At 32.5% G+C, this 23,544-nt stretch overlaps 1 protein-coding gene across 1 annotated transcript in view; it reads left to right on the top strand.

Moving 5' to 3' along the window:
• LOC148229657 (uncharacterized) overlaps nucleotides 1-23,544 on the top strand; it is a 197,835-nt gene that overhangs the window by 171,051 nt on the left and 3,240 nt on the right. Inside the window, exons 12-21 of the mRNA XM_088197419.1 lie at nucleotides 1,732-1,947; nucleotides 2,020-2,228; nucleotides 9,702-9,873; nucleotides 9,944-10,084; nucleotides 10,160-10,388; nucleotides 10,618-10,808; nucleotides 15,317-15,556; nucleotides 17,444-18,576; nucleotides 20,656-20,923; nucleotides 21,002-22,302. Coding sequence (XP_088053545.1) covers nucleotides 1,732-1,947; nucleotides 2,020-2,228; nucleotides 9,702-9,873; nucleotides 9,944-10,084; nucleotides 10,160-10,388; nucleotides 10,618-10,808; nucleotides 15,317-15,556; nucleotides 17,444-18,576; nucleotides 20,656-20,923; nucleotides 21,002-22,302 — 4,100 coding nt within the window. The remainder of the gene's footprint in view (nucleotides 1-1,731; nucleotides 1,948-2,019; nucleotides 2,229-9,701; nucleotides 9,874-9,943; nucleotides 10,085-10,159; nucleotides 10,389-10,617; nucleotides 10,809-15,316; nucleotides 15,557-17,443; nucleotides 18,577-20,655; nucleotides 20,924-21,001; nucleotides 22,303-23,544) is intronic.

Genomic DNA, 23,544 nt, shown 5'->3' with positions numbered 1-23,544 from the left:
TGTTAGGATTAATTATATGATTAATTCTTCAAATAAATATAAATTAATCTTAATATCATTCATTACAATCTATTTGATTAAATATAAATATAATCTTTTCAAACCCTTTTTGTATATAAGGTCTATTAAATTATGGGAGATAGTAATCTTTTAAAGCGACTAATATTTAAAATACATTTTACGAGAAATAAAATTTACGACATATAATAGAAATCAGTGATTGTGACCCACTATAACTAAAATTATTAGATGTGAATAAAAAAAATTGAATATATTATATATATATAGAAGCTAGTTAAATTTCCAATAAATATTTTTGTTGCATAAAAATAAATAACTACGAAAGTAAATCACTTAAATGAAGGCAACAAACTTTATATGTGTATTTATTACCATACTACATATATTAAGTTTATTAAATACGGAAATGCGTAAGTTAGAGCTTAGTTAATGCAACCATTCAACGTAAAAATCACTATATCTAAGTTAAAGAACTTAAATGATACTTATTAAAATCATGAATTATTTCTATTTTGTTTCATCATCGTCAGCATCTAGTTGCGCGTTGTAATAGTAAGAAAACCCATTTTCGGGTCACTAATTCAGGACAGTTCCTAATTGCGCTAATTATACACTAGCTTCTAGTTGTAATGTAAAACCCCAAGGCAAGAATATCTTAACATAAATTTAGTTACTATATTTGCATGTATAAAATATTTGTACAAAGTTTTCTGGTAATATAAAAAATATGTATATATTATTTTATGAATTTTTATTTTTAGTTCACATTATTTTGCATTGATTTTGACAAAATATTAAAAAAAATTGAAATTTCAAGACAACTGCAAATTTATTCGTAATATATTTTATTTATTGGTAGATAAAAGCATTTGAACTATTTCTTAAATTGACAAGTTCATATTTAATTATTAATAGCTAACGACATTTTATCGAGGGCATGCATGATATGTTCTCAAATATGTTTTATTATTATATTTATAAAATCGTTAATTTATATACTTGTACACCAGGTACTACATTAATTAAAAAATTTAGTATGCCTAAAAAGTTGAGGGTCCGGTATTAGCACACATTTACTAGCTTCGGTACCTCATGATAGTGAGGTACTGACAGTTAGTATTTATATTAAATTTTCTTAGGGTAAGCGTCAAAAGTGAATGTTTTGGATAATAGACAGTATATTTAAAATATCGTATTTAATTAATATATTATAACAAATTGAATCTTTATGCCTGTAAGAGTTATAATTATTATGATAATAATTTCTAAGGTACGCCATTCACACTCACACTCCCATTTCACTTTCACCCTTACTCCCATATGCAACAATTAGTGTTCTTAGTTGCTGTAAAAAAATAAGTATCATTGAATGTATAAAAATAATAAATATATAAATCTTTGTGGTATTTTAATATATTCTATAGTCAACTATATATTAAATTAATAGGCATCTCTCGATGGCAAAAATATTTTATGAACATAATATTTACATAACGTATTTGCTTCTGAACGGAAAGTATGATATTATGTAATGAAAATATGGGCTTATCGTAAAAGGATTATAGGATTTATCACAAATGAAAAGCATTTTCGCTTAAGTAAACCAATCTTCAAAACCCGATGATTAATCCAATTCATACGTTTTAAACCAAACTTTATGCGCATAACATATATTCTGATACTTTTTTATATTATAATATTATTTCTCAGGTAAACGCGTGTGGTTAGAAATAACGGATTACGACATGGATGGAGATTCGGCTTACTTGGAGGTCGACCTCGGCGAGGGCGCTTCTATCCGACCGTTTCAAACACCTGGCCGCTTAGCTGATGGCGCTTTTTTGTCTTCCAAGGAGACTTTATCCTTACGATTGCACACATCCGCGAATCCAATCGGTACAGGTTTCATGGCGGTCTATAAAACAGGTATTAAAGCCGAATCAATTTAAAACTAGAGTGCATTAATGATATTTTACTACAATATTATCTTTTTTTCAGTTAGCTTTGCCGATGAGGAGAGGATAGTGGAGTTGGGAAACTCCACCAGCGGTGTTATCCTACACGTCAATCATCCGAGACCTCCTCCCATATCGGCGGATCTATCGTTGAGACTGATTGCACCTCCGGGATATAATGTGGTTGTCAGACTTTATGGACTCACGTTTGGCGATGAGGAAGATTGCATTAGCAGCAGAGGCAAAATTGAGGTTAGAAATTTTACATAACGTTCATGATAGAGGCTAATACAATTTTAATAACGGGACAAGGAATTCATATTTTTTACGTCATATATCAATCACGTAAGTGAAAAAATCTCAAATTTTAAAATTACTATTTATAAACGGTCTTTTGCCCAAAAACACTAATCCATCATAAAGCATACATGTAATACATAATAAATTACCTTATTTAATAATACTTTTCACGTTATATAACGTAAACGACTGAGACTAGAATCTTGGTTTCTGTAATCACAGAAACAAGCACGCATGGTTACTAATTCACGAAATGTGTGCTTGGAAATTTAGTACGAATAATATGCCAAAAATATAAACTCATTTTTAATTCAAAATATTAGAAGACTGTTTACCTTTTACTTCAGTACATTACTAATGGTTAATTTTTTAACCTAGCAAAGTAAAAATAAACCATCTTTCTTAAAATACAATATATGAGCTAAGACTCATGTGAAAATTTTTTTGATACTAGTTAAGCTATCTTGTAATCTTAATAATGGCCAAAGCATTTCATTATTTATTTACTAAAATTAAGATCATCGTAACCTGACAGTATAACTTAATGCATTACGATAAATCAAAACAGTTCCTTTAGTCATTTTTGATAAAATTTAATAATATGCGCTAATATGTTTATGAATCTCAGGGATAAAAATAATAAGTACAGACATATCGCATCTCACATATTGCTCCATAATTTGTCTGCATTTCGAGATTACACTATGTTTTAAAATCATGATAGCTATCTTCTTATATATGAGGGCTGATCAAAGTATATTCAGACCGAATTTTGGTCAATAGGAGAGTGCAAAAACAATTATCACTTCTCAGAAGGTAAAAATTCACGTCAAAAGCAATAAAATCGTGTCGGCGCCGTCGCAGTGGGAACGCTCGGTAACGAGCGTTCCCACTGCGACGGCGACGGCACGATTTTATTGCTTTTGACGTGAATTTTTACCTTCTGAGAAGTGATAATTGTTTTTTGCGCTCTCCTATTGGTCAAAATTCGGTTTAAATGTACTTTATTAAATTCGTAATATTTTTATAAAAAAGTGTTAATATAAACGCGATGTCTTATGACCTTGACTGGAAATTCGCTATATGGCAACACTGAGCAGAAAAGAAAACACGATTAATTGTCGGTTAAATAATATGAGTAGATATTTTTAATAATATTTAATGCCTAATTAAAATATTTTGCATAAATGAATGATTTTAGAATTCGAATATTTATTTGTAGCATAGAAAGGGTTAACTCGTACCTATTATTATTTATTCAATAAAAAATATATGAAATGCCAATTTTGTCATGTTGTTTTTTCAGGCGTCTGACTTTATTTTTCATTCTAAAAAATGTGAAAATTAGAAGTATGATTTGTGAAGAAACTGTACATGATAAAATCATTTGATAATAGTAGCTATTCGCCCAAATCAGTTGTAACCTCAGTTGAAAATCTCTGCTACGACACCTTACAGACTGACTTATTGTTACTAATCGACAGTTCATAGAAGTAAATATGTCTATTCGTATACTTAATATTTTTTATCCAATTGTTGATATGATGAATTGTTTTCTGCTTATTATGAAACAATATCTTAAATAAAGTTGCTGAAATAATTACTTATTTCATAGATTATGCCATATACTATTTATCAACATGTATCTTACATAATTAAAATTTGATTATGTAATCGTGAAATTGTTCGAAACAAAGTTCGCCACATAGACTCGCAACACGCCACACGTTACAGCTATTATACAGTGTCGCGCGAAAGTTACACGTCGAACTTTGCTTTTAAATTTCAACTAAAAACGCGTTATGATTTCAAAACGTAAAAAACCTTGCATTGAATGACTCTCGGCGAAGTTTTCGTACGTTATTTTAGAGAAATGTATGTGCATATTTCATTGGCCATTCGATGAACAACGCTATAAATTCACGGATAAAAGTCAACTGTTACTTGATGGAAAAAGTATTACGAAAATGTTACACTTTTGGCATATTTTACCACGTTTTTTTGAAATAAAATATTTTTTGCATATTCTATACATATTTGTTCTGCTTTTCATACACGTGTATGAACCACAAAAAGCACAATGTGGATTAAATATCGCATGAAATGTATAATATTCTGTAAATATTTGTGCTTAATATGTCTAAATTAGGCATAGAAACTTCTCGAAATATAAAACTAAAATGCATTTTAAAAAGTTCAGTCTGTCCTAATGCGGTGTATCGTATAAATATCATACATGTCTATGAATTTTTATTTTATAAAGCATCAAATATCTTATTCTTTATTGCAGTAATTTATTATCTTCATAATTAAGTATCACGAAATTTAAAACGATGTCCTTATTTTTTTATATTTTATATGTGATATAAGATACTAAGCTTATATTCTTTCAAGAACACAGTTTTATTAACAGTTAAACTAGATGAAATAAATGACAGTGTGTGTGCCTTTGTATTAGATAAAATAAAATCGAACACGTTTCCTTTGGTATTCTACCTGCGATGCACATGCATGACTCGTTTCTGACAGAACAAATTTGTTGAAAGCTTACTACGTTTTTACGTGATAGGTTTATAGAATAAAATTTAGTTTTAAAACGAAATCCTAGCAGCTTTAAATTCCTTTAAATAAAGCTGCTCTGTTTCCTGCTTAACTCAAAGGAGATATATCACTAATGAAACCAATATAGCTTTTAGATAATATTGTACAAAGTTACAATGAATAATCACTATTACTATTTAAATACATTGAATAAATTTATATAACAATTTATTATTATTAAGCACAATTATATATTATAAGATTTATTTTGTTAACCCTTTCCGGCATAGTGGTTGCACGGTGAGACCACCTCTTTGAGATTTTTTTCCGCGAATTGCATTCATATCTACGGATGAAACCACCAATGTGGACATGGCCTATTACCTCCTCTAACCAAATTTTAGAGCGACATCATCGATGGTCATTCTCGCTCGGGTGTGACACGTCTTTTCTTATTTTGACTTTCTTGCTGGGACATATTTCTAAAGTGCATATTTCGAGCCAATTTTTTCCTTTATATCTTTTTACCATATCAACATAGGTAAGTTAGTTTTTGAATATACATTATATGAAATGTATAGATTTGGAATATATAATAATTTGAAAAGATTTTTGTATATTTCATACATTTTTTTACTCTAAAGCAGTGGTTCTTAACCTTTTCAAAGTCACGGTGCACTTTTGATCATAAGAAATAGTGGCGGTGCACCAGAATTAAAAGGTCGAAAAAAATATGTGGACATAATTTTTATTACATATTTAAAAAAAATAATAGTTACATACAAAATTACATACAAATTTTTACATATTTTTTTAAATTAAATTATATAAAAAGTATTGAAAATAAATTTAGTTAGTTAAGTTTGCCCTAGAACCAATTTTTAATTACGTGTTTTATTAAAAATATTTGTATTAATATTTAAAGGTGCTCTTTGGGTGGCAAATCTAAGTGGTGCATTTTCCCCCCTTTGTTTACCCAAAATGACGTTCCTGCTTAACATAATGGAATTTATATGATTGATCAAAAATTAATTAATGTGATACCTGAGCTTGTTGGCTTTTGCAGATATCAGAAATATTAGGTCGAATATTTTATGTAGTTATCCTGAATTCTTCGTTTAAATTTTTTTCTGTCTTTCTCGTTTTTTAGTTTTCATATTAGTTGTTGTTGAGAAACCAAGCTCACACAAATATGACGTTGAAAACTGTAACAAAATTTTCAATGCCTTCATGTAAAGAACTGAACATTCCTCTTGGACAGTAATCCAAAAATTCTTCATAGTTATTTCGAAAAATTTAATTTTTAGAGTACGATCAGTCGACAATGAGACTAATTTGATGATTTCGTATCCGGTCATAATTTTCTATATTTAAGAATAAAAAATAATGTGCAATCTTTTCTTCCAATAAAGTTGAATGTTCTATTATTGCGGAAATAACTACCTTGGAAATGTTTTCGTAAAGTGAAGGATATATCTACTTTTTTTCTATTATTCGATTTTTCGAAAGAGTTATTTTTTTCCGAAATCCTGTCAATTTGTCAATGGATGTCATGAGTTTTTCGTTTTTTCCTTGAATGTTTGTGTTAACGTTATTTAAGTAATTAAAAATATCTGCTAAATATGCCACTTTAGCATACCAATCATTATTCTGAAGACATTTTACAAAGTCATCCATACCTTCATTTCGAAAAAAAGATTACCAATTCATTCTTAAGTTCTATGAATCGGCATAAAACTTTACCCGTAGATAACCACCTGACTTCAGTGTGAAAAAGCAAACACTCGTACATAGCTTTCATAGAAATGCAAAGTTTTTTAAACATGCGTGTTGATTTTTTGAAATTCACTATATTTACAACTTGATCTAGTACAGGTTTTAGTGCTGCTGGTAATGTTTTCGAAACTAAAGATTCTCTATGTAAATAACAGTGCGTAGATATAATATTAGGTTTTCTTGTCTTTGCAAGGGTTACAAGTCCTTTAAATGAGCCTACCATTGAAGGAGCACCATCCATACAAATTCCTACACATAACTCCCATGATATTTTAAATTGTTCTAAATATGAATAAATAAGATCAAAAACATCTTGTCCTGTTGTATGCTCGGTAAGTTCTTTGCAGCATAGATATTGATTCACTATTTTGTTTTCATTTATGAAACGAACGAATCCTAGTATTTGTGCCTTACCGCTAATGTCAATAGATTCGTCGACTTGTAAAACAAAATATCGCTTGAAAAGTTTATCGTTAACTGTTTTCTCAGTATCATCCGACATATTTAATTATTTTTTTTTATTGTATCGTTTGAAAGAGGAATTTTCATAATTTCCTTTTTGATTCATCACCAAACATAATTTTTCCTATTTCACAATATGCAGGTAAAATTAGAGACTCTGCTATAGTATGTGGTTTTAATTGTACAGCAATCTTGTATGACGCCAGTTGTGCTTTATCAGAAATTTTAACAGTTTTTTCAAAATATTTCGCTTGTTTATTGTGCATGCTTAACAATCTTTTGAAGTAATCTTTACTTTTTGATGCAAGATCGGCGTGCTTCGTAGTGAAGTGGCGATTTAACTTGTCAGTATGCATCGCGCTATTGGACAGTTTTTCTCCACATACAACACATAGTGGAATGTGATATCCTTCCTCATTGATGCTAGTAAAACTGAAACGTAAATATTCTTCAGAAAACTGTCCATTATTTTTTTTTATTTTACTGGATATATTTTCTTTTGCATGAGACGTATGATGTCTAGTAACATCGTCACTACTTCTTCCACTTGTACTCCCAGTGTTATTAATATTTTGGTCATTAATATTTTGGTCTGATTCACAATTTCGTTTGGTAATAAATTTATCCATTGTGCGGTATCACGACTATAATAAAATACAAATTGATTGAAACATTAAGATTTTACTATTTTGCGGATTTTTTGTTTTTACCAATTTTCTCGCGGTGCACTTGCAATAAGCTCGCGGTGCACTGGTGCACCGCGGTGTACCGGTTAAGAACCACTGCTCTAAAGCTTACATAATTTTTTTTTTTTTTTAATATTTAAAAATTTTTTTTTCAAATATTTTTTTTATTTAATTTATACATATCTAAGACATTTTTTAAAACACATTCTGCTAAAAAAAAAACAAAAATTCTAGCTGCATCTGTTCGTGTGCCGCAAAGGGTTAAATAAGAACCATCTCGGAATTTATTGCATAAAAAATATGCAAAAAAAAAAATTTTTTTCACGAAAAACAAATCCGCGTTCTAAATTTTTATTGCGCTAGTATAAAACATGAAAGTTGATTCAATGAATTAAATGAGTGATTCCATATTTAAAAGATTAAAAAAATGTACAAATTTAATGATTTTAATGGACACCAATTGTGTTAATAGTAATAAGAAATAAACGCGAATAAATAATGGCGATGAAAATTCTCAAAAGAACACCATCAATTGCGGCATACAATTAAAATAATTTTATGAAAATGAGTCGGAAATTGTATATAAAAGAAGCATATATCCAACAATGGAAGAAATACGATTGGAATAAGATTAATTATACTCATGAGATATTCCATTGTTACGTAACAATACCGAGTAATTTGCCCTTAGAAATATTACTAAAAATATCCACTTTGATTAGAGTAATTTGGAGCAAGCCGGAGTACGATTAGTCATATGTGTAATATATTCGAAGGCAACCAGGGACCTAAATCACTTGTCGCCAACTGTGCGCGCTCGCACACATAATTCAGTGCAGAAATCAGACGTGTCACGGAAACTAAACGTATGTTGGCTCGGATAAGCACTTTTGTATTAACTAACTACAATGCGAGGAACGTGCCCTTATTAGTCTCGACAATGAAATGTGACAGATTTAATTATAAGGCTGGGCGGTTACAATATATATTACAAACTTTCATAAAAAGATGCAGGCATAACAAAAAAAAAATTTAGCTCGAAAACCATCACGTAAAAGACTATCCGTGTATGCAAAACATTCGCACGTCACACGTGAGATTTATGAAATTTTGAGCCGAAACCACCGCAACGTTAACGTGGAAAAGCGTTTTATACATGTATTATATATATAGCATAAATTGTGTATAAGATAATTACTTGAAAGCCTCAGTTCCTTTGACAGTGACGACGATAAGGAAGCGTTTTGTGTTTATGAAGAATGCTCTATCTGAGCATCCGGTTTCCTCTTAAGTAATATTGGTAATGAGGTGCGTAATCGCACACTCAAGGCATTGAATTAAATGTTGAATTTATCAAAAGTGTAAGTTTATTTAATATAAATGGATTTTTATTATTTTTATTAAATAAAAGAACGCAAATATGTTTCGATAAGTTCATTTTTTTAATTATTTTATTTTAAATTATTACCTTAAAAAACACTCAACATACATAATTGTTGAATTCATCTAAAATACCACATAAAATCAGGATCAAATACCACAGTAAATCAGGATCTTTCCGTATTTTTTTCATAAAGTAAATACTACGCTTCACAGCAAAAACTGCTTTTTCGATCCGTACTGTACGACGTCCCTGCGGATGCTTATTATAAATTAGAGTATGCGTGGTGCGAAACCGATCTATAGTTATTCAAATTATTTTTTCGGATGGACTTTTATGTCGACTGTAAAATGGAAGTAGCGCACAGTACGTTTCGCGAACTGAACCACGATTTTCGACATAAATTTGCACAATTTACAAGCGTTGTTCTGGCAAAAGTCTACTCATGGTGAAATGGCAAACCAAACTGAACACAAATCAGCTATTAGCTGTGTAAAAGTGTTCCTAATATGAAAAAAATCACCTTTTATAATGTAACAAGAGATGTTTAAACAGGTTTAAATTTGTATATTTTTTCAGGTTTTTGATAGCTATGCCGATACCAACGGAACTTGGTGGAGATTTTGCGAAACCAATTCAACAAGCGATGGTCCTCCTTTGTCCATTACATCTTACATGAGCTCGCTGAGGATCCGCCAAAGAAGCAATGCTATAGGAGTAAATTTCAACGCTACCGTAATTACATATCCGGGTATGTTCGATGTTTATATTTATTTATATGTACTTTAAAAATAATTACAATTTAATATGTGGTAATAAAGACCCTAACTACCGGATAAAGCTACTGCAAGGATCTCAGGACACCGCAGTTGAAAGCTGCAAACCAAACCCTTGTCTCAACGGCGGAAGGTGCATAGCATCCAACGGAAAGGGTTCTTGTCAATGTTTTGGGCATTTCACAGGCTAGTCTTTGGATTTAAGCTTTTGTGGTTGTTTTTCTTTATGTTTATGTTCTATGATTTTATGTGTATTTTTAGGAATGTGGTGTGCATTGACAGCTTGCGAATTAGAACCTTGCGTTTTTGGTGCATGTGTGCTGACCGTGACAGGTCATCGGTGTGCTTGTCGTGCTGGATATACAGGTGCTGCTTGTGGGGTTCGAGCCAAGCCTTGCCAAGCGAGGCCTTGCGAGGGCCGCGGACGTTGCGTGGAAAGGCCTGGTGGTGCTTTTCATTGCAATTGTTACGCATGGTGGGAAGGAGCCAGGTAAGTGATGAGTGTGATTTACCGTTATACTGGACTCACTTTGAACTAAAAGGGGAAATGTATATCAAATTGGGAAATTGATGTAAAAAAAATGACTTTTGTCTAAGTCAAATATCATACTCTGATGGTTCAATTTGAGCCCGATATAAATTTAATAAAGACGGACAGGTTTTTTGACACAAATTATTATTCTTCGTAATTATCGTGCGACTATTGTCATTTATTCTAGATGCGAGAAACGCATGATGAACATACCCTATAAACCACTCTCGGAAAGGATGCTACAAGAACCCTTCTGGTTGGGTCTGATCACCGTCTTCGTCGTCTTGGCAGTGATAGGACTGGTATGGTGCGCAAAGAGACACTTCCCGGAGAAGATCGAGAAACTGCTCGCTGAAGAAGCGGACAGAAATCGAGGACGTTAGTTCTTCAGCTTCTTTCTTTACATATTATGCCTTTCCTTTTTTAAAAACTTGTGTGCTTGGCGCCAACATAATGGTAGTCGTAAACATTGTGTCAATTTTCTTTCGAATAATAAATCTCTTTGCGGAATCTATTTTCAGTATTTTTCATTGTGAACCTTTCTTATACTGTTCTTCTTCTACGTTCTGAGCACCCCTCACTAGTTACCTATTTCAAACATATCCGCTGGCACTAAAGGTACTAATTTTTTAAATATTTTTTTGAGCACTTCCGAGTCAATATGACGAATTCTGTACAGCAAAATCATATTTTTCTAATACGCAAGCACAAATTTTATCTTTTCTCAGGGTAAAATGAAAAATTACATCTGAGCTCATAAGAATACAATTGTTATTAATTGCATAAGAGCTCGATCGTAATTTGGCAAATGTGACGTTTAGAATCTGTATTTGATCTGTATTGCTATATATACGATACAAATAAAAATCACTTTTGATTGTTAACCTGATTATTTGATGTTCTACTGCTATTTTATATTTTAGAAAAGTAGTTAATAATTGTTTTAATTTGAATATGCCCAAAAGTAATGCAAGATTTAATTTAAAACAAAGCAAATGTTAAATGACATGTCTGATATTGGTTTGTAACGTCACATATGTAATCATTACAACAATTCTTAAGATCCTCATGTTTTTTAATTACTATTTTTAATATTTTCAGTATAATGAAAGATTCACATTTTTTATTTATCTACTTGATCTGCTTTATAATATACGCTTTTTATTTTATTTTCCTCTCATTTTTCCTAACACTGATAAAATAAAAATATAAATATGTAACATACACATATTAATATGTCTTTATATTTCTTTCAGGTAAACTATTAATTATTATATAATAATATAATTTATTTTATATTTTTAAATATTTAATTATTTATCTACTATGTATACCTTATATTTTAATAATTCTGCACAACATTCTCTTGCCATAAAAATAGGTTAACTTATTTTATACGTAAAACACTCTATTTCAATAAATTTGAAAAGACAGATTTTTTATGGATGTGACTATTTCTACTTACTGTAGATACGAATTATTGGCTATATTTACGTTGTAAATCCTGCAAGCTACTAGTGAGTTTTGTTTTAAAAAATAGTTGTAGGGCGACACATCAACTGTGAAGGGCAAAATGTTCCGAACGTACATGTACCGGATCATCAGCGCAGTAGATAAATACAATTTTACTGTTATTAACCAATGGAATTATAAATTAATAAGTTAATACATTTTAACTGGCCTAGCGAGTAAAATTATATTCATACTATTAAAAATAAAACTACACTGTAACAGTTGCCAAACGTCCTAAAACTTAACATAATGATTTTTTTAAACTAATTATAGTTTTTGAACTTCAATTAGATTAATTCGTTGAGCTTAGAATTAAGACGTTTCGCAACTGTAAAATTGAATTTCATAGACAATTTACTTCTTAAATTTTAAATAGATTTAAAATTTTAACTTGACTTGTATAAATTAGTGTATTATGCCTGCACTACACTCTCTGGAAGTTGGCCAAGGTTGGCCAAGGAGGGAGAATATAGTGGGTTATTTCAGGGTTACTTCGGTCGAATTCAGTTCTGCCCGCTCTAAAATCTCTCGGAAGTTGTCCGAGGTTACCGAGAACGGGAGGTAAAGTGGGAGTAATTCAGTCGATTTGACCAACTTCGAGCGCTTCCGAACATTGTCGGTAACCGGACCAAAGTCAAAGGAACCGAAGTCGGAGCTGCTCTTTCGAGCGCGAGTGGTGAGATACTTTCCCTGTCGCTCTCTTGCGTGTTAAGTGACGAGAGTGAGAGAGATAATGATATAGTTTTTGCAAACTGAGATAGAACGAGTAACTCGGTTCAATTTCAGAATGCGCGTAGGCGTCCTATGGTCAACACGCATGACGAGCGCTGCATCGTGGTCAAGTTATAATACCACATGCTTATCGGTGACTTCAACAGACTCTTACTGACATCTTTGAATATTTTAGGGCACCAAAAGGGATTAATTATATTTTTGATAGTATATTCTTCTAACAGATATCGTTGTTATATTTTTTTTCATATAAAATTAAATAATTAAAAAATAATTAGTGGTACTTTATTTTGGTAAAAAATATCGTTTCGAATATTCTTATGTATTTTCCTAGATCAGTTTGTATAAATGTCACACCATAACGAATTCTTATTTAGAATCGATGGCGACAAATTCTAGGATAGTCACAGATGTGGTGTTCGTATTCTGAAGTATAATTTTTATGCCTTATGGCATTTTGCAAAAGCCGACAAAGATTTTGCGTAAATTGAATATTTACGACCGAAAAGTTTTCACTGAAATTGTATTGGTGAGTGCCCACACAAATTTTTTTCATTATCAGTAGCGTAATTTTAATAATATGACAATTTAAAATTTGCGATTATTTGGCACATTTTTCGATCGCGCGCAAATATGCCAGCTGTACGTGACAGTAGCCGCCATGCGGACGTTATTCACGACCGCCGGCGCCGTCCGGACGGCATATGAAATTTGTGGCAGTGTGCCCGCTACTTAGAAGTCGGCGACTTCGGCCGACTTCAGTTAAACTTCGGTTCGGACAACAATACGGTTCGGACAAAAAACGGTTCCAGAGAGTGTAGTGCAAGCATTAGAGTACATTAAGCAAAACAATACCAACGTAATGGGCAATTCTTATATCGAATATATATAGCTTCAAATAGCCAATTATTCATACCTACAGCAAGTGCAAATAGCCACATCCTCTATAATTAACTAGCCCAGAATATTATTCTCAACTAAATTGAATTATAAAATTTAAGGTACTACTTACCTTTCATACGGTACAAGCCTTTTTCATATACTATTAATTATCTAAATCAACCTACCCTAAAGAGCTTTGATTACAAAATAATTTATATAGATATACTAGTTTTACAGAAAAGGTGCCGAAAAAAAATTAAAAGGAAATTTATATAATTATGTTTTAGAGAAAAACTAACCGACTTGTTTGTAGAAATTTATATGCTTTAAATTTAATACTTTCAAACTAAGCACATTATTTGCCCGTTATGATCCGCTCACGCATTTTCGCATAGTAACAAAACTTCGTGGTCAGTCCGTTTGTGTGTATTCAAGGGTTAAAATAAATGTCATTTGAACTTGTGTGAATATAATAAAGATTAAACTACAGATAGCAGATACATTAATAATTTTTTTGACAGCGTAAAAAAATAGTAATCCTTTGTTAAAATAAAATTTCGTAAAAATAGGATTTCGTGATATGTTAAAATGAACTGTGTAAATATTATATTTTTGTACAAAAATGGATTTATTGAAAATATTCAAGTTTATTAGAAAAAAAAATAACAAGTTATAAATCACAGTCTAATTATACAAATAAATCAATAGATTAGAAAATAATTTTTCAACGGCATTTTCATGCCAGATTCCGATAAAATATGAATAATATGAATTAAGTTAAAAAATAAAATTATATCTATTTACTCATATTTCGTAAGATTTTTTTGTTAATTAAGTTATGAAGCTTCCCAAAAGTTAAGCAACAACACAACGAAACTTTAAAGATTCATTTTCCGCACTCTCATATGGATTTCTTTCCTGATAATTTTTGCTTTCAAAATAATGAGCACAGTGAACGTTTTCACAATTGAAACATTGGACGAAACGATGGATTCTTACTCGAGAAACTCGCAATATACACAGATGACTAATAAAATAAAAAAAGCGATTTTAAATTAATGTAAATAATATTATACGCATTAAAGTCAAAATAATTGTTAAAATCGGTATTGAATTTCTGTATTTTTACTTAAATATTATAACTTCTTAATTGTCTTACTGACGTTGAAAAACATCCGTTAATTTTATTTTTAAAACATCCAATAACCAAATCGACATTAAAACATATTGTGTAACTCGCAGTACAATCTTTTTTTTTTTATTAAATTTAACGAAAAATAGTGTCTAAACCAATAATCTGATTGGAAAGTATTGTAAATATGGTTGATATAAAATTTAATCACCTTGAATCTTACATAAAATACTTTGCAATCTGGCAATTTAAACTGGAGATATTTTCAATTAATTAAGAACACTTTTTTTTAATAAAAAATACTAATATTTAGCAATATCGCGCAAATCGAGATATGACTGTATTTAGATTTATTATTGTAATTAGACAAGATCGTATCAATCACGCTATGCAAATAAATGTAATAACCATGTAACCAAATTCCCTTAAACGTGTTTAAAAGGTTCTACAATGTAAGAAGATATATAATGCATAGTCTAATCTGTCCTGCAGCTCATACAGATCAACAACCTGTATATATTCTTACGCTGTGGACCCTTTAATGATAACATATTATCACATCATTGTACCGTCTACTCTCACCTCGTGTGTCTGTTGCGTGTAAGCAATCCAAAATGTCGATTTGCAGCGAACCAGGTGTGTCTGCGAGGCGCCGCAGCTAGAGAGACGTGCGTGCCGGGGGCGCAGGGCGCAGTCGCCGCGACCAATGCCACCGCCGCCGGCGGGGCTCCTGCCAGAGGCTCCATTCTCAACCGACTCGGTATCCGCAAGCCGTCCATACTCAGCCTGACCACCAGCCCGCACGCGCCCGCGACGCCAACCGCCCGAACCTTCAGTTTGGACGATTTGCTAAAGCCGCCCCCGAGACGTAAGGCGTGAACGGATCGCACCCCTAACCCCTTTTCTAAGAAACCCCCACCCGAAACCCTTCACTCCAAATCTGACTGTTTAGACGGATTCAGAAATTAAATCAGAAACAATCAGAACTAGATGATATCCAATTACGTTCAAATCTGAACATTGAGATTAAGAATTTATGTCTAACTTGATGATGTCAGTTATTTTCAACTTACGCATACAAAAACATAATAAATGTTTATTATTCATGAACAATTATTACTATAGAATAAATAAGGGCATTAAAATTAATTCAATTTCTGGTAATGTTTTGAAAATATCAAAGCAGAGACAACAATCATAAACACAAATCGAACTTTTAATTTTGATTATATTAATATAAAGAAATATAAAGATATTTTCGATTAAATACTAATAATAATCTCATAGTCAGATATCGATTACTCAAAGTTTATCATACGACATACACTGGTATTATTCAGTTCTGATTGGCACTCGTCCCAATTAGTGGGATTTTTAGTCGTTTAAATGTTTGTTTGATTCCACTCCTCTGTGTCTTCTTATATCATCGTTTTGATGTTAAACGTATAGATGTGATTTATAGACAGCTTGCAGATGCCGTGTTACATTGTCAATCTTAATCTCCTTTTCAAAAACCAGGTCCCGAACGTTCGATATCGTAAAAATGGCAGTGAAACAAAAAAGTCACACGCCATTATTATAATGTAAATCGTTTTGAGATTCACTCTCCGACGCATATGTAACCGAAGGCACTGCATTTTAATGCATCTTGAAATGTGAGCACTTATCTATGCGACCTACTTATCTATCTATATCTATACTATCGTATGCCTTTAGCTTTTCACTCGATGTGGAATGTTCCCTTTCTTTTTCCCTCTATTATTTCACTTTCTGATTTCTTCCGGCGACTTTTTGTTTTCTTTTTTTTGCCTCGCGGAAATGGAAGTGATTTATTATCACCATTTTGATTCAGGCAAAAGAATAATCTAAACCAATATATTTTCAAAATTATGCATGCAGTCGGCCGCCCTTTAACGTTTCCATTATTCAATGTCTAAAAAATCTATATTCACTTCTGTTTCTTCAACTTGCGTGATTTTTCTAAACCAACTATCTTGATCTTTGTTGAATGTTCATGCCTGCATCTTGATTATTTAAATGATCGTGGTTAAACATACGATATGTGCAGGATGATCGTAAATGTTGTATAAAAAATAAGCTAAATTAATAATTTTTCAGTGATACAATTACTTATGATGTGTCATAAATCAAATACCACAGAATTTCATTTTTTTATTATTGACGTTACTGTCTCACTCTTGTGCATACGTTATAAATGAAAAAGAAGAAGACATCGAAAAGGTATCAAAGCATTATTATTAATTTAGAAAATATATTTTTTAAACTAAGTGATTATCCTGTGCATATCTTCGCGAAGATCCTTATTTAACACATTCAGAATAAGTAAAAATAATTAATTAATATTCGTTTATGCTAATAAATAAGGATCTTGTATATGTATTGAAGAATATGTATATCTCTTGCTTGGTTTATAATTTATATACAATTTTTATAAAAATGATTGTAAATATATATTTTTTTTCTTCATGCTATGTGAATCACTTTTCTGTGTGTGGCTGGTAGGTGCACTATTTTTAATGAATATTTATGTAGAATTTTAGATGTATGCTATACTATTATATACACATATACACATAATGTTATATATGATCCATTTAATTTGATTTTATAAACTTTAAATTCGATACACTTGATATAACAAATTAAAAACAAACAAACTCATGCCTTTAGTTTATATAGATATATTATTTAGGATTGTTAAAAATTAAATGATACAGATTGTTTTCACATTTAGGTTCTCCTTCGCCCCGAAAGAAAAGAAACAACTCAACGCCAACAAAGAAAAATGCGGCAGAAAAAAAGCAGATTCTCCAACAGCTCATTAGTCCGGCTCCTAATCAAAACCACAGTCGTAAAGTCAGCATGGGCGAGCTTATTCAAATGAGCGAACGGAGAGCGAAGGAATCGGAAGAGGGTAGGCAAAACTCCAGCGAAAACAGCGAGACCACGTTCATAAACGGCGACAGATTGAGTACGATATCCTCGCCCACGATGAGGCAACTGAGCGACCCCAAGCTCGAGAAGAAAGTAACGTTCGCCAGACTTTTGAACCGAGTTTCCGCCGAGATGAGCTCGGGCTCCGAAATGGAGATTGGCAATCACGGATTAATGCCCGAAAAGAGATCTATAAAGTCGGCGAGCACTCCTCCTTCGCCTGCCATCGATATCAGATCATCTTACAGCACTAACAACCAATGCAGCGATTCCATATCTAGCTTGGAAACATCGTTACCGGGAATGGGCTTACGCGGTTTCACAGGAAGAGCCAATAAAATATCGAGCGCCGATTCAATCTTGGCCATGTTCAGGAACTTCTCATCTTCGGCCGCGACAGTCAGTATGCCTTCTTCTATCGTGGTATCTCCGTGTACTACGCCTTCTGCTTCGAGTCCTCAAGACGACGCAGCGGGAGACGACGACTCTACGACTTCATCCCTTCACACGCCCATATCATTCTCGAGCGGACCTCCAGATTCTCCCGTTTTTTACAGACAATCCAATTCGCACTGCAACACCATCGAAGTGCCAGTACTTGACGCGTTAACGGCACATAAAGCGGGAATATCTGGAAGTAATCTATTACACCCGCCTACCATTTTATTAGAAATTCCAAGCACGATCAACAAATGTTTATCCCCTATTCGAGAGCTACCCACCCCTTTGCCTTCCCCTGCTCTCACGCCGATTATGCCGAGAAATGTGTCTACATCCTCGAATGCTAACTATCATGCCATGACGATGGATATGAGCGACGATCACATCTCATTAGAGATCCCCTGCTGCCAAACCGACGACGATAATAACAGCAATCAAGACGTCCCATTTGAAGCTTCAAGTGCTGGATCTAGTCCGCTATTAAGATTAAAGGTTATATTGACAATCTTATATAAACATCATAGCCTTAATCAACATAGTGGGACACCATTATTTTTATAATTCGAAAATATTTTTAAAAAAAAGCGATTTATTCGAAGCATAATTTTATAAGTTAAAGTTGCATAACTTTTTAAATACTATCAATGGATGCAATCTTATATTTTTTTTCCAAGCTCAACTTGGGGTTTGTGGTTAATATGGCTAAATATAACCCAAATGTGTTGAAATATTGTTGAAATTTAAGTTCGTTTACAATTGCTCCCCCGACAGTTGATCCCACTGATAATTGATCCCTCAAAGTTTCTTCAAGTATTTATATTCGTAAATACCATCAGTGAAATTTATAAATATATAATATTATATTTAAATAGGGTGAACGCAAATTTATAAAAATATTGCGTTCGTATGAAATTACATACATATATAATAATTTTAGATAATTTAGAATGTTTTCATATTTACAAATTTAAAACTATTTTCACACATTTGCATTTAAAATCTACATGTAATAATAATAAATTGATATCTATTCGTAAATAAATAAATAATTTCTACAAATTTATAAATAAATAAATAAACATCAAAGCACACGTTTAAAAATATCGTAAAATGATAGTCTTTAATAAATAAAAATTAAATTAAATCAAAGTGCAGTTGAATAAGTAACTACATAAAAATATGTAAATTAAATCATAATTATAAGCAAATTAATTTTTAATAAAATACATATTAAATGAATATATTAAAAACGTATCTTTAGACATATAAAATCCAAAATATCTCAAATAGCCGATAATAAAATATTACTAATTAAATGTTAATATAGTTATGAATTAATTTAATCTTACATATTGAGATTATAAAAGATATTCAATATAATTAACTAAATTGTCAATAAAGTAAAAAATCTTGTTTTCCAAGTAACGATGAACTTTCTAAATATACTAGAAAAATCGCACTATTTTTTTTAATCTTAACAATTGTTAATCTTAATAGCCAATAATAATGTTTGCTGTCAATATAAATTATATACATATATAATATTTTGCTATTTAATCATAATCCTTATAAATAATGGACAATTTATAATAAATATAAATATATTTTTATAAAATAGAAAAAAACAAATGATAATAAATTCTTACTAGTTAAATCGATTATTTTACTTTAAAATTTTTAGGGATTCCAATTTTTAAACATTAATCCAAATTGTCTTTTTATTATCGTATTTTAATCCATTGTTCTGAAAACTTTACAGTAAGTGAAGATATTTACGTCCTTTTTTTATTAACTATACGTGGCCTACAAGGTACAAGTCTTTTTCATAAACTATTAATTATCTAAATCAAAATCTTGACGGATGCTGGTATTTACGAATATAAATACTTAAAAAACTTTGGGAGATCAAATGTCCGATGATCAAAATTAAATAGTCGTAGGGACCGTGCTTAAATACATATATTTTCCAAAAATATTGGTACTGCTATTTACTCTTCGATACACATATTTACCAGGCACGTACAGTGAGATTCATTCCCTTTCGCTCGCTCGCGTGTTAAGTGTCGAGAATGAGTGAGAAGAAGTGGGCGTGCGGATCGCATGTAACGCACGCACTTATCTCTCACTCACTCTCGTCACTTAACACGCGAGCGAGCGAGAAGAAGTGTATCTCACCGTACGCGCCTGATATTTACACATTCTAGCCATTTATTTTTACTGTTTTTATAGCATAGCGCTCATATTATAATATAAAACAAAAAACGACAAATTATTTTGTATTATATCACAGTTTTAATTTAACCGTTTATGTGCTATTTTTAGAATTTAAAAAATATATTAAGTATTAAATACTTTTTAATAGATTTTATAACCCAGAAGGAGCCTTTGGGTGCCATTTGCGGTAGTTAAGCATCGAAGTGCTGTGGTTGTCACAGCAAACAATTATTGAATTAATTCAAACCAACAATTTTATTATTTTCGTCAGATTGCTTGTGAAATATTCAAAATGGTGTCCCACTATCATGGCGGAAGTTGTGTATGCATTTCGTAATTATATATTAACATTTATAGATTCGACCTCCGCAAATCGGACGAGATACCCCAACTCCATCTACGCAAGCCTCGGATGACATGCTTAGTCCTTCCACGCAAACAATCGATAGTGAGCGAGAATTGAGCAGCAGCTGTGGCCGAAACACAGCGTCTCCTCAAGACCTGAGTCCAGCGAAGCCAGCCCTAGTCATCCCGCTGCTCACCATCGAGCAACCCTCTCCGACCCGCCACTATCCCACCGGACTCGGTTTTGCCGGCTCTCCGCCTCCTCAGCGAGCCTCAATTGGTGAAACTAGTTTTCATTTTCCAAATAAACAGCAACAAAAAAGACTATTAAAAGAATTCGAAAAACCCACTTCTTTAGACTTGGCAACAGCCCCGCCGATGATTACGATCACGTGCAACATGAGCGAAGCTGAATCTGACGCAGAATCTATTTCACCGGCTAACAGGCAAGCCTGCCAGAATCTCGCGCCTCCTGTCCAGTCGACCATGTGTTATTTGAGCCCGTTTTCGATTTGCACCAGAGGCGATAGAACGACGTCGGATTCGAATTTAAGTTCGTCCGGATATAGTTCGATGGCGAGTCCCGGACCATCTAGATGCGGCTCGAATAATCCCCTGTGTTCTTCCGAGATGGAAGATCCTGGACCCGGTTCAGGTTCTAACATGCATCATCACCGCCGACCGTCGCCGTTACTCAGAACCAGCTCTAATTCGTCCAATAACAATTCAGGTAGTGGCACAATGAACGAGCAGAAGGGACACAGAGGACGCTCAGATTCGGAAACCTTATCCGACGATCCTTTATTAGAGTCGAACGACGAAGGAATCAGCACAGACCACCTAGAAGAAAGAATAGAAGATGGAGAGTTAAAAAGTGCAAAAGAATTAGAAGTGTTTCTTAAAAGTGATTCGTTAGACAATGACAAAACCATAATAGTGCCGGTGTCTCTATCTTCGAATTTTTTTCAATCGAAAACTAATAAATGCAACAGTGTTGAAAAGAACCTGGATAGACTGGCGATTCCGAGCGCGCCGTCTAAAATGTCGCTACAGTTACCTTCGATAGTTATTCAAGGTGATTCGAGTCCAGTGTGCGAAAAAGTCCTCAGTCCTGTGAGCTCTAGAAGTGAAAGTCCCCTTAGTGATAGAACTGCCGGTCTAGGGCGATTTTCTTCTTATTTCTACTGCCGTCACAAAGACCAATTGCCGTTTACGGATTCAGATGGATTGTACGATTTTCCCAGTTCTGATAGTGTTCACCAAAACAGCAACGGAAATAACAAATTGGCAATCAACACAAGTTCTCAACCGCACAGAAAGTCTACGGGGAGAAGACGGGAACGCAAAAATTCTAGAACATTGGGAAGCAAAACTCCGAGTCCTACTAAATCGCAATTGCCACACTCTCTGCAGAATCTGTTGGATGTGCCAGGTAAAGAGATGTGCTTTCGAACTCCTGCGCCTCGGAAGCTGAGTCCGAAGAGACGTTCGAGATCCCAACAACCGATCAGCTCTTCTTCGTCTTCCGAAAGTCTGAATTCTGCGCGAGAGGTTACGGTGCGTTTAAGTCCAGATCTTAAATCCCCCCAAGAAGCTGAAATATCCGGACGCCCAAAGCAAGAATGGAACGTTGAAGCCTCCGGTGAAGAGACAGGAGAGGTGAGCATGTTTTAATATGAATTTATATATTATAATATAATGCAGATAAGATCAAACAATATAAAGTATAATGATAAAGGATCAAATTTGGCATACAAAATTTATTATATCCCTTTCGACTCGAATATAAACGTAGGACAATATTTTAGGTTCATCCACAGAAGCCAAAAGGGTAAAACATCCGTAAGGTTATCAGGTATAGAAGACAGCTAAATAAATTAATAGCTTACACATTAGATTGGTTTATAACGGCTTGAAATTATACAATAAATGCTAGTTGTTCAAAATTACTCACAAAGACAGATCCTCGATTGTTTTTATTATAACATACTGCAATACTTAAGTATACGCTTCGCTAAGTAAAATTGTGCAAGTATATGTGTATACAGGTAGCTCAAAAGAGTTTTTTTTAATTTTATATCTCATGAACTGTTATTAATATAAAAAATAAAAAATGACAAGTTTAGTTCAAGAACTATCTATAAGTTCAAAATTAAAATTTCATAGCGCTATTATATTGGGTACGGCATTTATGAAAGGCGACAAATTAAATGGTCAATATTTAAATAAAATTTAGGTAAAAATAAAAATCAAATCTCTGTTAGAATTCTATTAACAGCCTGGTCATAATTATCTTATTCAGGATTAGAATAAAAATAGAATAAAGTCAGAATAAAAATATAGGACGATCAGAATTAATATATTATTTTTTTTATTTATTAATTTACAATCTGTTTTTTTTAATAAGAAAACATCCCATTGGATGCCTCCCCATATTTATTAATTCAAAATTTAATTTTCTAATTTATATGTATTTACTATTCTACATTTATTATTTATCACATCTATCAGGTATGTCAGATCGTCTAAATCGCTTAAGTCATCTGGTGTCATTATATCTACAGTGAAGTAGTTCGGTTGCCATTTTGTTTGTGTGTGGTTGTTATGTCTCTTTATGTCGTGTATTTGTTCGTTATTTCATCTTTTATAAATTAAATTCGTTTTGTATAACATCATTAGGAACATTGTTTTGGAATCTCTAGACGATGGCGATGGTGAAAGCACAGGCACTACCCCAAAGCTAATTATTGATTTATACGTATATTGTTTTCCAATGTCACGTGGGATCTTTTTCCCATCATCCAGTTCATTTTTTGAAGTTAAAATCATAGTTGTTTCCATTAAGTGAAGATATGTTTCTGTCCAGATATATTCCCAAGTATTTTACCTCTTTTTCTTGTT

This window comes from Plectrocnemia conspersa, unplaced genomic scaffold (assembly GCF_051122295.1).
Source record: "Plectrocnemia conspersa isolate PC_06_02 unplaced genomic scaffold, ASM5112229v1 ptg000011l, whole genome shotgun sequence".
Lineage (NCBI taxonomy): Eukaryota > Metazoa > Arthropoda > Insecta > Trichoptera > Polycentropodidae > Plectrocnemia > Plectrocnemia conspersa.
This window is presented reverse-complemented; position numbering and strand designations above follow the sequence as displayed.